At 47.0% G+C, this 14425-nt stretch overlaps 1 protein-coding gene across 1 annotated transcript; it reads left to right on the forward strand.

Annotated features, from left to right (window-relative positions):
- Positions 1-6526: 6526 nt before the first annotated feature.
- On the forward strand, positions 6527-13797 carry LOC139000288 (T-cell-interacting, activating receptor on myeloid cells protein 1-like). Its single transcript, XM_070402533.1, has 8 exons — positions 6527-6629; positions 6723-6786; positions 8854-8861; positions 9266-9502; positions 11301-11597; positions 13069-13207; positions 13389-13429; positions 13588-13797. The coding sequence occupies exons 1-7, from the start codon at positions 6527-6529 to the stop codon at positions 13393-13395; spliced, it is 855 nt and encodes a 284-aa protein (XP_070258634.1). The 3' UTR covers positions 13396-13429; positions 13588-13797.
- The last annotated feature ends 628 nt before the right edge of the window (positions 13798-14425 follow it).

Below are 14425 nucleotides of genomic sequence, written 5' to 3' on the forward strand. Positions count from 1 at the left end.
AATGGAACTGTGATCTCCTGGTTCATGGGTCGACACTCAACCATTGAGCCACACCAGCCAGGCTCAAAGATGATTTTATTTGTTATTGTTTTTAAATCCTCACCCAAGGATATTTTTTCCACTGATTTTCAGAGAGAGTGGAAGAGAGAGGGAAAGACAGAGAAATATGGATGTGAGAGAAACACATCCAGAGCCCGGGCTGGGGAGGAGCCTGCAACTAAGGTGCATGCCCTTGACCAGAACTGAACCTGGGACCCTTCGGTCTGTGGCTGACACTCTATCCACTGAGACAAACAGGCTAGGACTCAAAGACGATTTTAAGTGCCAAGTGTGGCCTCACAAAATCAGTGCGAACCCCGAAGACTGTGGTGCAGTCCCCACGCGCAGAGGGTCTGGGAGGACTGTGCTGTGAGGCCGGATGTGAGCAGGAACTGGCCCGAGCCATCCTGCTGGTGTAACAACGTGCCTGTGACGTGGGCGCCTGGCCATGAAGCCAAGCACGCCGGTGATCAGCACTGCTTCGTAGCCGCAGGTCCCAGGCGCTCTGGGGAGGTCTGCGCCAGCTTGTCAGCATTGCTTATTGGCAATCATGAACGTGACGCTTCACACTGGGTCCTGGGGACACCACAGAGGGCTCTGCCGGCTGGGGCTGGGCATGCAGCAAGCATATGCCAACGTGCCCGTCACAGAGTGAGAAACCCAGCCTAGGATTCACTCTGGGCTCCGGTTCTGAGGAGATTTTGTGAATAAGGTCATGGTTTCTGCTGCGAGAGAAGGCCCATCTGTAAAGTCCTCGGAATGGGGAGAAAATTGGGCCTCATGCCTGCTCTTTGGGGATCCTTTTGCCTGGGATGCTGATCCTCATTTTATTTTTTTACTGTGTTTATTGGGGTGACATTGGTAAATAAAATTATAAAGGTTTCAGTATGCAATTCTGCAACATATCGTCCGTATGTTGTATTGTGTGTTTACCACCCCAGGGCAAGTCTCCGTCCATCATCAATCAACCCCTCCCCCCTTTTCACTGATTTTGAGAGAGAGGGGAAGGGAGAGGTAGAGGGAGAAACTGATGTGAGAGTGAAACATCAATCAGCTGCCTCCTGCGCGCCCCCTAGTGGCGATCAAGCCCAGAACCCGGGCCTGTGCCCTGACCGGGAACTGAGCCAGCAACCTTTCAGTGCAGGGGATGACGCCCAACTGAGCCACACACCAGCCAGGGCTCTCCCCCGTTTATTCGGTCTATGTCACTGTTGTGTGTACCCTTTTCCTGCACTACCCGTAGACTCACTGCATTGCGAGGGGTTCTGAGAGTCTTCTGTAGCCACTGAACCTGCCTGCCAGATGGGGAGGACAATCTGGCCCAAGCCGTCAGTTCTGAGCCTGTGTACAATGTCTAGCAACCTGAACATTTGCCCAGGATTCCCACTATTTTTGAGCAAAGTACCTTCATCGCCTCCATAGAACTCTGCAGGCTCCAGTCTTAGGCACCTGGGGAGCTGCCTGCTTGGTGCCTGAAGTCGGACGGAGACAGGGGAAGTTCTTCTTGAAGGTCAGTTGGGAGGAACATGTTGCAATCGATGGCACAACACGCTTCCAGAAACTGGCTGTGGAGGAGGGAAGTGAGAAGTCAGAGGAAAGTCATAACTGCCCACACTCCGCCGTCAGGGGGGAACTGTGACCACCCCAGCTTTTCGCGCTTCTGTGGACGGCGCTGGTGCAGGACTCCAGGACAGGCTGACGTGACACTATGATCCATACACTGCTTCCTCTCCTCTGTCTCAGTAAGTCTAGCGGGGCGGGGCGGGGCGGGGAGGGGCGGGGTGGTGCGGTGCGGTGTGTGGGGCTGTAGAGAATAATATAATTGGTGAGAGGTTTGAATCAGCGCTGAGGAGAGAAATAATAACATCAACTGTGGTTTACTGAGTGCATGTGATTAAAAATCTTGCCAAACCCTAGCCGGTTTGGCTCAATGATATAGAGTGTTGGCCTGCGGACTGAAGGGTCCCAGGTTCGATTCCTGTCAAGGGCACATGCCCGGGTTGCAGACTGGATCCCCAGTTGGGGGCGTGCAGGAGACAGCGTGAAGCGTTTTCTCATCTTTCAGGGTCTCATCATTGATGTTTCTATCTCTCTCCCTCTCTGAAATCAATAAACATATATTTTTTAAAAATCTTGCCAATTGTATTTTTTATATTTGCTTTGTATAACTCCTCTTTCAATAGGTCTGTATTAGACTATTAGATACTTTTCGAGAATAGAATGATCTTTTATTTCTTTGTACCTGCATAGCAAATAAACTTTTTATGCATGACATACATTAAAAAAAAAAATCTTGCCAAGACACACACACTACCTCTAAACCTGTGTTTTCCAAATCTCAATGAGTCTTGCTCCAACTTTATGATTTTTGCTGAATGTCTCATGGTTTTCTTATTGATTCAGATATTTTACTTAAATAAAAGTGTTTAAGGTAGAAACTTTGTATCAATAGCACAAATAAAAACCTGGTGTCAAAAAGAAGGTAACTATGAAGTCAATACAATGAGAAGGAAACAATGTTACAATACATATTTTTTAAAATATATTTTATTGATTTTTTTACAGAGAGGAAGGGAGAGGGATAGAGAGTTAGAAACATCGATGAGAGAAACATCGATCAGCTGCCTCCTGCACATTCCCTACTGGGGATGTGCCCGCAACCCAGGTACATGCCCTTGACCGGAATCGAACCCGGGACCCTTCAGTCCGCAGGCCGACGCTCTATCCACTGAGCCAAACTGGTGAGGGCCAATACATATTTTTTGTTAATCTCATCCAAGGATATTGTTCCCATTGATTTTTAGAATGGAAAGCAGGGAGGGAGAGAAAGAGACTGAGAGGAACACTGATGTGAGAGAAACACACAGATTGGCTGCCTCCTTCATGTGCCCCACGGCAGTGGCTGGGGAATCAAACCTGCATCCCAGGTACGTGCCCTTGACTGGGAATTGAACCCTCAACCCTTCGGTGTGTAGGCGGAGGTTCCAATCATTGAGAAAAACTGGCCAAGGCAACAATATTTCAACTATACACTGTTGCTTGTCAAGCCTCTGAGCCTGAAACCTGCTATTTCTTTGGTATAAAGGCAGTTAGCCATGAAGGAGAGGCATCGGAGGCCAGCTCTGAACAGACTTTCCTGTTGATAAAATCAAAGGCACTGGTCAGTGGTCAGTCATGTGACATTTGATCAAAGCAAGCCTGCGCTGAGCCTCCTCCCTTCCCCGGGAAGCAGCACACGGCAGCGATGGCTGCGTCCCACACTTGGGAAACACCGCTGTGACCCGACAACAACACAAAACCCCGCGCGAGGGAACTAGGTCCACTCCCACAGGTGGAGCATCCAGTGGGAGTTTGCAAACTGAATCGGCACGCACACACGGGATGCAGGGAAGCGGAATTTCCACCCAGAACTGCCTAGATCCCCAAAACTTTCCTCCCAGTACCTTAAAAGAAACACAGACACAAGGCTCCTTAGTATAGACGCATCCTGGGAGTGTTTGCAAGGACGTGGGGTTGGAAAAAGCCTGAGGAGGGAAAGATGAGAAAGGCCATATGCCCCCAGCTATGGAGCCAGGATGTAACTCAAATGAGTATTTTCAGAAACCAACAGAGCTTGGTAGCCACAAAAGTCAGGAGAGGCCCTAGCTGGTTTGGCTCAGTGGATAGAGCATCAGCCTGAGGACTGAAGGGTCCTGGGTTTGATTCCGGTCAAGGGCACATGCCTGGGTTTCGGGCTTGATCCCCAGTAGGGGGTGTGCAGGAGACAGCCGATCAAGAATTCTCTCATCATTGATGTTTTTTTCTCTCTCTCCCTCTCCCTTCCTCTCTGAAATCAATTTTAAAAAATCAGGAGGGGAGGACTTGACCTAGCGTGGTCCTTTGCACTTGGCTTTCTCCAGTTGCCACAATTTTCAGATCCCAAGCCCGTGCGTGGGCTGCTCCAGAGCATCCCTCATGTCAGAGGCTTGTCGGTGGGGAGGTAGGGAACGAGGCACGTGCCTGGAGGCTCAGCCCCTGCACACACACCTGGGAGGCCTTGGGAAACATGTCAATATTGAAGCGTTTCCTCATCTTTCAGGGTCAGCTTCACAGCGAGGTTCCAGCATGCGTGACACATACTGAGGCGCATAGCCCATGCTCGAGAAATGGTATTTTTAATGTTTACTTGGTCAGGCGCTGATTCCACTAGCAATTCCTTCCAGAAATCTTCCCTGGATGAAAAAAATCTCGTTCTTTTTCATGGCTGAGTAATATTCCACTTGGTGTCTATACATTCCATTTATGCATAGACCACATTTGTTTATCCATCCATTGGCTGATGGGCACCTGGGTCTTTTCCAACTTTTGGCTCGTCATTAGCTTCCTCCCTTCAATGAGCAGGTTCACTTTTCTCCTCATTTTGTCTTTGAGAGATAGTGAGTCTCTTAATAGACTTCCTGTTGCTCCCTCCAAGCAATGAGGCCTCTGAGCAGGTTCCTGGCTGTTACTTGGGTACATCCTGAAGAAAGAAGTGAGATCACATGGGATGTTCTGGGGCCTGGGAGTGTTGGATAAATGTCACATGACTGACCACTATCTATCAAGCTCAACAAAGCGGTCAGCCTCCTTCGGATTAGCAGGGCACAGGAGACCACGGACAGGGTAGCTTAAGGTGCGTGGGCCCTGGGGGTCTTGAGGAGGACAGGAGGAGGTTGCTGGAGAAGGGGCCAGCACTGCAAAAGCTCCAGAATGTTCCATGGGTCAAGAGAGAGCACATCCTGACTTGAGAGAGTCATAACCACAATTCCCTCAGGAGTTGGTCCACGACACCCAGAATTTATTTTCCTTCATCGAGAGTCAGATGGGACTGCCACTCTCTCTGGGTAGCTCGTTCAGCCTACAGGCTCTCTGAGTCCCCGAGACTTGAACTTTCTTGCAGGAAGTCTGAGTTCTCGCCATCCACTTTGCTTTCTGTCACGACAGGAAGCTGGTCTTTACCGCTGGTCTCTGACCTGCTATGCAGAGAGCAGAAGGAGCACCTCCCTGCTCGCCCAGCATGATCCCTTAGAAAGGAGAGATCAGTGCGGTGGGCTCTACCTCCTCTTTGCAAGGCAGGGCAAAAGGACAAAGGCCCAGGCTCCCAGGGCTTTGACGCTCAGAGACCAGGCTCTCGCGCCAGAGTCAGGGTCATGCTGCCTCCCGAGTGCAGCTTCTAGTGAGTTCCGGTGCTCACAGGTATCTCTCAACTCTACCTTCTCCCATTCTCTGTGGGTTCACTGACGGTAAAAAAGAAATGTCTTTCAATACCTTAAACACTTGTATTATGCTCTTTTTTTTTTAATCTGTGGCAAGATATATGTAAGTAATATTTATTCTTTTAACTATTTGTGAGTGTATAGTTCAATGACATTAAATACATTCAGATATTTTTACAATTGATTTTGAGAGAGAAGAGAGAGAGAGAAACATCAACCTGTTGTTCCACTTACTTATGCATTCATTGGTTGGTTGTTGTCCCGAAACACAAAGTTAGTGGGTCTGATTCCTGGTCAGGGCACATACAAGAATGGACCAAGGGCCTGGTTGGTGTCGCTCAGTGGTTGAGCGTTGACCCATGAACGACGAGGTCAGGATTCGATTCCTGGTCAGGGCATGTGCCCGTATTACAGGCTCAATGCCCAGTGTGGGGGCATGCAGGAGGTGGCCTATCAATGACTCTGTCATCACTGATGTTTCTCTCTCCCTCTCCTTTCTTCTCTCTGAAATCAATAACAATATATTTCTAAAAAAGAATCAACCAATGAATGCATAAATAAGTAGAAGAACAGATAGATGTTTTCCTCTCTACCTTCCTCCCTCTGTCAAAAACCAATCAATAAATAAAATTTTAAATGTATAAATACATTCAGAATGTTGTACAACCATCATCACCCAAAACTCTCATCGTATCAAAGATCAACTCTGTACCCATTATCCAAGAACCCATTTTCTCTTTCTTCCCAACCTCCGGTAACCTCTGTTCTGTTTTTGTCTCTATGAATTTGCCTGTCCTGGGTACTTTGTATAAGTGTAATCATACAATATTTGTCTTTTTGTGTCTGGCTAATTTCATGTGCATGTTTTCAAATATGTTTTTATTAATTTTTATTTTTAAAAATATTTCTTTATTAATTTTAGAGATGAAGGGAGAGGGAGAGAGAGATAGAAACATCAATGATGAGAGAGAATCATTGATCACCTGCCTCCTCACTCCCCCCATGGGGGATCAAGCCCGCAACCTGGGTATGTACCCTTAGCTAGAATTGAACCCGGGACCCTTCAGTTCGCAGGCTGATGCTCTATCCACTGAGCCAAACCAGCTAGGGCTGAGAGAGAGAAAGGGAAAAGGAGAAGGCGAAATATCAACTTGAGAGAGAAACAATAATATATATATGTTTCAGGGATATATATATCCTATATAATAAAAGCCCAGTGACTGAACGGCAGAATGACCAGTTGACCAGTCACTATGACGTGCACTGACCACCAGGGGGCAGATGCTCAATGCAGAGGAGCTGCTCCCTTGGTGGTCAGTGTGCTACCACAGTGGGAGCACCGCCTGGCTGACCGGGGTGAGCAGTTGCTCCCATTGCAAAACCCCAGGGCTGACAGGAAGGAACCCGGGCTGCAATTGTCACCTCCTCACTCCCTGCTGCCTCCTCCAGATGCCTGCAAGCCGCACAGGAGCGCTGCAGCCGGGCTCACAGAGCTGACCCCGGACGCTGGGAGGTGGGTTCGTGACTGCTGCGGGACTGAGGCCTACTCTGCCGCCTCTCAGTGTTGTTGTCCCTGGGCCTGGCCCTGATTGGGTCCCCTGGAGAGGTGAGTGCTCCAGCTCCACGGAAGATGCTGGACCAGGGACCAGCCACTCAGAGGGCGGATCCACAGCCACTTGGCTGACCAGGATGAGAGGCGCGCCCACAGCAGGCCGATCCCCACAGGCCACGCCCCTCACCAGTGCACGAATCCTGTGCACCTGGCCTCAGTGTATATATTTAATCCTCACCCAAGGGTATTTTTCCCATTGATTTTTAGAGAGAATGGAAGGGAGGGAGGGAAGGAAGAAAGAGAAACATTGACTGGTTGCCTCCCACACATGTCCTGACCAACACTGGGGATTGAACCTTCAACCGAGGTATGTGCCCTTGACTGAAAATTGAACCAGGGACCCTTCAGTGCCTGGGCCGAAGCTCTAACCACTGCTCATGCTAAAACTGTCCCATGCAATTTTAGCACGAAGGCCTGGCAACTTCCCCCTTTTCTCTACTAAGACACAAAACTGTTTGGCCCCCACAGGGTAAAAAGAGGAAATCTCTTAGAAACACAGGCCTAACCAACACCCGTTGACTTAAATCAATTTTTCTTATAACAATGTTCCTAAACAGGCTTGATATTAATTTGAAAGGTATTTTAGCATCAGGAAAACCTGTGCCGACCACACTGAGCAGGAAGGCTGTGCCTGGTGAGAGATATCCATAATCACTTTCATTAGGAATTTTCTTTCTAAGCTGACTGACTGTGAATATGTGTCAATGTTCTAGTCTTAATAAACATTTTTCTGGGTTCAGTTAAAACAGTGGTTCTCCATCTCAGCTCAGTATCTGCATCATCTGGGGGATTTTGAAAGTTTGGTGCCTGAGTCTTATTACCAAGCAATTCTGATGCAATGCTTTTGCTGTCTGGTCTGCCTGCTGCGATTTCCTTTTATAAAAAAATTGAATTTAACGGGATTGACGTTGGTTGACAAAACTATATAGGGTTCAGGGATACAATTCTACAACACATCATCTGTATATAGTACTGTGAGTTTACTCCTTCTTTCATCATTCATCCTCCCTCTACCTTGTCCTGCTGCCTCCCACCCCCTTCCCTCTGGTAATCACCACACTATTGCTTGTCTATGAGGTGTGTTTTTTTGTTTTTCCTTAACCCTTTCACCTTTTTTATCCCCCTCCCTTCTGACAGCTGTCAGTCTGTCCTCTGTATCTATGAGCCTGTTTCTATTTTGTTCATTTGTTTATTTTGTTCATTAGATTCCACATATAAGTGAAATCATATGGTATTTGTCTTTCTCTGACTGGCTTATTTCTCTAGCATAATATTCTCCAGGTCCATTCTTGCTGTCACAGAAGGTAAGATTCTGTTCTCTTTTATTCACTTTTTAAAATATATTTTTATTTATTTCAGAGAGGAAGGGAGAGGTAGAGATAGAAACATCAATGGTGAATCGTTGATTGGCTACCTCCTGCACACCCCCAATGAGGATCCAGCCTGCAACCTGAGCATGTGCCCTGACCGGGAATTGAACTGTGACCTCTTGGTTTACAGGTTGATGCTCAACCATTGAGCCAAGGCTGCATCTTTTCACACCCTTGTAAGATCTATAACGTCTTTAAACTGCGGCATCTCATGAGCAGTCCAGGTGCATTGTTGGGCCCTACTATGTGCCAGGAGCTGTGGAACACAAGGATAATGTGGTGAACAGCACCGAGTCCTTGCCTTATAGCGGCTCACAGTGACGTCTTGTGTCCCCCCTGGTATGAAGTACATAATCTTCCATAAACTCTCCTAAAAATTACAAGCACCCCGGCTTATATATTTAAAATATATTTTTTTAAAAAGATGCAGGCTCACCAGAAGATGACGAGGGCTCAATGCAGGTGCTTCTGTCTCATGGATGATTCCTTTGCAGGGCTGTGTGCTGGCCAAGACCTAAGAAGAGACGGTGAGTGTTTCTAAAGGAAAGCGTTCCTTCTCCTTCACTCCAAATCCCCCTCACCCCTTCTCTTTCTTCAGAAGAGCAGGTGAGTAAACCAAGTCCAGCCCTGGACTCGGCTTCCTTCCAGGGTCACTTCCCAGGCCCTCCAGCCGTGCCTGGCCCACCTCGGTGCTTCCTGCCAACAGTCATGTGACACTGCGATGCTCCACTCCTGACTGGGAGTGGAGTTTGCTCACTCATTTATGGATCATAAAGAACATTATAACCTAATGAACAAAAATAGATACAGAGGCAGAGAAGCATTACACAGACTGTCAAAGTACAGCAGGAAGGCTGGAGAGTGTTGGGGGGGGCGGTAAGAGATCAATCAAAGGACTTATATGCACGCATATAAGCACAACCAATGGACACAAGACACTGGGGGGCGGGGGAAGGACATGTGCCGGGGGGGTAGGGGAGGCTGGGAGAAGGTCAATGGGGAATAAAAAGGAGACATATGTACTACTATTTGTAATACTTTAAACAAGAAAATAAAATTAAAGAAAAAAAAGAACAATGCTCCTTTGGAGTCCTCGCCATCTGCTGATTCCCCAGAGGGCCTGGCGGAATTTCACCTCCCTCACCTACACACCAGGAGCGCTGGAGAGCACACCTGTGAATATTACAGGATAGGGAGCCCCACCATAAGGTCACCGCCCAGGGATGTCCTTCTACTGCTGGTGACAGGTGGGGACAGGTGCTCAGAATGACACACCATCTCCCTAGGACTGGGATGAGGAGGGATCCAGAGAATGAGAGAGGAGCAGGGTCTCACCTCCAGTGTACTAGGTGTACCAGTTAATAATGCGGATTTCTTCAATAGATGGAGTTACACATATGTTGATATATATGCGATTTGATATGCATGCTATTTTGTTGTATTGACAGCAAGCTTCAAAACTTCATGTGAAGTTTTCTGAAGGTGTTAACATCATAGATATTTTTATGCTTAAAAATGTTGAATTTCGTGCCAAAAAAAGAGCATCTGGGGAAGTTTTAATTCATTAGTTTATTTTGAAGAAAAAGTTATCGCATACTTCGGGAAGCTTATGGTGCACATGCTCCATCTCAAGATACTTGTGAACGCTGGTCTAAACGCTTTAAAAGTGATGATTTCGATGTGAAAGACAAAGAACGTCCAGGTCAACCGAGAAAGTTTGAAGACCAACAATTACAAGCATTATGGGATGAAGATGTGTGTCAAACTAAAAAACAACTTGCAGAAGGATTAAACGTTGCTCAGCAAACAATTTCTGATCGTTTATAAGCAATGGAAAAAGATTTTAAAGGAAGGAAAATGGGTGCCACATCAACTGAAGAAAGACAAATGGAAAACCAAAAAGTCATCAGTAAAATGTTGCTTCAACGGCACGAAAGAAAGTCTTTTTTGCATCGAATTGTGACTGGCGATGAAAAGTGGATTTATTGTGAGAATCCCAAACGCACAAAATCATGGGTTGACCCAGGTCAACCATCAACATCTACTGTAAGGCCAAATTGCTTCGGAAAGAAAACAATGCTCTGCGTTTGGTGGGATCAGGAAGGTGTAGTGTATTATGAGCTTCTAAAACCAGGTGAAACCGTTAATACTGATCACTACCGACAACAAATAATCAATTTGAACCATGCTTTGATCTCGAAAAGACCAGAATGTGCCAGAAGACATGGCAAAGTAATTTTGCTTCATGATAACGCACGATCACACACTTCAAAACCAGTTAAAGACACGTTAAAAGATCTTGCCTGGGAAGTATTAACCCACCCGTGGTATTCACCAGACCTTGCTCCTTCAGATTACTGCTTATTCTGATCGATGGCACACGCAATTTCTGAGCAGCACTTCAAAAGGTACGAAGAAGTGGAAAATTGGGTCTCTGAATGGTTTGCCTCAAAACAAGAAAAGTTCTACTGGGACGGTATCCACCAATTACCTGAAAGATGGGGGAAATGTGTAACTAGTGATGGACATTACTTTGAATAAAGGACTTTTGATGTTTCTCTTGAAATTATTGTGTTTTCTTTGATTACAAAATCTGCCATTATTAACTAGTACATCTAGTACAGTGGTCGGTAAACTCATTAGTCAACAGAGCCAAATATCAACAGTACTTCTTCAAAATAGACTCGCCCAGGCCGAAAACCGACTTCTGTGCATGGGCCATGAAGTTTCAATTGCACTGTACGTGCGCGCCCACACGTAGTATTCTGTGGAAGAGCCACACTCAAGGGGCCAAAGAGCCGCAGTTTGCCGACCATGGACCTAATAGTTGGGGAGGTGAGATGGAGAAGGACAGGAACAGAGCTGGGGACCCTGCCCTCATCCAGGGCTTGTAGGAGGGACATCTCCTTCCTGGAGTCTGAGCAGAAAGAGGGTGAGGCCAGGTGTCTGTCACTTCCCACGTTCCCTGGGAACCTGCCAGGACAACAAGCCTGAGCGGGGACCCAAGGCATCTGCCCATGACTTCTGACCTTCCTTCTCTTACAGGAGAATTACCTAAACCTTTCCTCCACGCCCGCCCAGGGCGCAAGGTGACTGCAGGAGAAAACGTGATTCTGCAGTGCCAGCTGCCCAGGCCTGTGACAGAACCTCACACGCTTGCTCTACTGAAGAAAGGAACCTCAACACCCATACAGCTCCAGAGTGCAGTAGGAATGGAGACAGACTTCTCCCTGCCAAGTGTGACAGGCAGTGACACTGGGGCCTACAGCTGTGTGTACTACCAAACAAGGGCTCCTTTCTGGGCCTCAGAGCCCAGTGATGAGCTCACCATCTTGGTGACAGGTATGGTTTCTGTAAAATTTTGTGAACTTCAATTCCCAGTCCGGCCAAATGCCTAAGTTGTGGGCTCAATCCCCATTGGGGGTGTGCGGGAGTTGGCTGAGTGATGATTCTCTCTCATCATTGATGTTGCTACCTCTCTCTCCCTCTCTCTTCCACACTGAAGTCAATAAAAAATGTTTTTAAAAAAGAGAACTTTTTTCTCTTCTAAGCTGATTTGGCTCACTGGACAGAGCGTCAGCCTGCAATTGAAGGGTCCCGGGTTCAATTCCAGTTAGGGGCACAAGCCCAAGGCTGTGGGCTCAATTCCCAGTGGGAGGTGTATAGGAGGCAGCCAATCAATGATTCTCTCTCACCACTGATGTTTCTGTCTCTCTCCCTCTCTCTCTTTCTCTGAAATAAAAGTTTTTAAAAGAGAACTTATAAAAATATATAAATAGCCCATAAGATCTGTCATCTTCTGCTTCTCACCTCCTAATTTCCACTCCTTTGCCCTTCTTTGTTCTGAATTCTTAATTTCTCATGCTGTTCTTCAACTTTATCAGACCTGCATCACCACCATTCCTTCTACAGCTCTCTGCATCTCTTAACATTTTGGTTGGTTTTAGCGAGAGTATTACCAAGACTCACTTTTGTTCTCAGAATGTGGCGTTCCACAGCCTCCTGCTGGATGGTGATGGATGCAATGTGTTGTTTTGTTTTTTTAATCTCATGATACTTATGGCAGAATTAATCTGTGGTTACCTTGTTTCCTGCTATGGCACCCTGTGTGCTAGTTCTATATGCTGCATTTTCTGCTGCTGAATCTTCTAAAGTGGTCGGTGAATGTTTTATAATTAGATGGTCCATACGGCCAGCCCTGAGAGGTGCCCAGAGCTCCCTGATTCCTGGGAAGCAGGGTCGTTACCCATTTCACCCCATGGAGTCTGCCTTCAGGGAACATTGTCGGTGATGGGTTTAGAGATGAACTTTGCACGAGTTGGGATGGGTACAATGGGGGATATAAATGCAGACTTCTCTTCAGGAAGGAGGACCAATGATGAGATTGAGCCAGTCGTGACTGCAGCTAAACACATGACGTCATGATGCTTAGCTACTAAGTTCACTGAGCTCGCTGCTGGTGTAAGTTTTGTGCTGTGAGGACTGATGATGATGCAGCTGCTGAATTTCAGTGCTGACAGGCAACTCTGATTCTCTGTGCTGCTTGCACACAAATTCCTAACAAAAGGAAATGCAGGGAGGTGGAAATGAGATGAAAGCAAATAAATGAAGAGAGGGAAGGCAGAGAAAATATAAAAGAGATGAAGCACTACTCCAGCTCTCCTAACACTCCCCATTTGGTTCCCAGTGATTAGAACTATAATGCAGTACAGCTGAGCACTGCCCAGGACACACATGCGGGCACGTGAAGGTCACCTCTGCTAGAACCATTGAGAAGCAGGGACATCAGTGGGGATCCTCTTCTCCCTTTCAGATGCCCCTGGTGCCACATCAACAGATTACACCACGGGTAACCTCATCCGACTGGGACTGTCTGCCCTAATTACGGTTCTTATGGTGGCTTTCCTGGTGGAAGCCTGGTGGAGCCAGAGGAGGTCTCCAAGTGGGTCCAGGTAAGACACTGAGCACTTCTCTCTGTCATGGGCTGTGGGAGTGATAGGAGGGTCCCCTCCAAACCCACCCATTGCGATGTATGTTTCGCATTATGGCGCAGATGGAATTTTCCTCATCCGGTGTGACCGTTCTGTTCATTGTAAGGACATTTAGTATCTCTTTTCCTTTTCTTTCAAACAGCAATTAAAGTGCCAATCTTTGTGGAAGAAGCAGAGCAGCAGGTACTATCCACAATTCCTACTGAAACCTCCCTGTATGGAGAAGCTGGGGAGAAGGGGTGGTTCTTCCTGGCTGAGAACCTGTTTTGGAGGCTGTGAGGATCCATATTCTTCCTTCTGGTTCCTCTCTGGATCCCAGGTCCCACCTCCTGTACCCACAGGTCCCCCAGCTGCCCCGGAGTTGGGAGCGGGAGATGATGAGTACCTGATCCAGCAGGACCTGCTGAGTCTTTACAGCTGTGAAACCTACATTCCCAGCCAGCCCAGGACAAGACGCTGGCTTCCTTCTTCCTGTGCGCTTCACCGGGGCCCAATGGCAGGACTGAACGGACTCACCTAACACATTTTGGAGGACTTGACAAATACCTAAAACTTCAGCATCTGACCGGGTAGCAAGTAGTTCACATGTAGGAACTGTTCTTTCTTGAAAACTGGGGAAAGATGGTTCCTATATAGTATTTATTAGTGCTTCCCTTCCACTGTATCTTCTGTTCTGATCAGCAGTTGGTCAAATGTTGAAACTACTGTATTTATCATGTCTTTTAAATTTTATTTCATATATTGTCATAATTTTACCTAATTTGGGAGAATTCCAGTCTATATTATAGAATCAATTTTCTCTTGAGTTGTTCCCAGTATTCCCGGTGCAGATGTAAAATGTCATCGGGTATATTTTCATTTTCAGGATCTGTTGTTTCTTGTTTGATATCTTGTTCTTTTTCATAAATGCTCCCTCTTATTTTAGAACTATTATCTCCTCTCATGACTCCGGAGATAGGCTATGAGAATCACATTGTGATGATAATAAAAGTGATTCTCGCCGAAACCGGTTTGGCTCAGTGGATAGAGCGTCGGCCTACGGACTGAAAGGTCCCAGGTTCGATTCTGGTCAAGGCCATGTACCTGGGTTGCGGGCACATCCCCAGTGGGAGATGTGCAGGAGGCAGCTGATCGATGTTTCTCTCTCATCGATGTTTCTGACTCTCTATCTCTCTCCCT

The sequence above is a fragment of the Myotis yumanensis genome, unplaced genomic scaffold (genome assembly GCF_028538775.1).
Source record: "Myotis yumanensis isolate MYYU_CA2020_CCGP unplaced genomic scaffold, mMyoYum1.0.hap1 SCAF_23, whole genome shotgun sequence".
Classification (NCBI taxonomy): Eukaryota; Metazoa; Chordata; class Mammalia; order Chiroptera; family Vespertilionidae; genus Myotis; species Myotis yumanensis.

Excerpts from the sequence above, each read along its gene's own strand:
- LOC139000288 (XM_070402533.1), top strand. The coding sequence starts at position 6,527 with ATGACGTGCACTGACCACCAGGGGGCAGATGCTCAATGCAGAGGAGCT. Across the intron at positions 6,630-6,722 it reads GCACCGCCTGGCTGACCGGG|ATGCCTGCAAGCCGCACAGG; the intron begins GTGAGCAGTTGC and ends TGCCTCCTCCAG. Across the intron at positions 9,503-11,300 it reads CCTTCTACTGCTGGTGACAG|GAGAATTACCTAAACCTTTC; the intron begins GTGGGGACAGGT and ends CTTCTCTTACAG.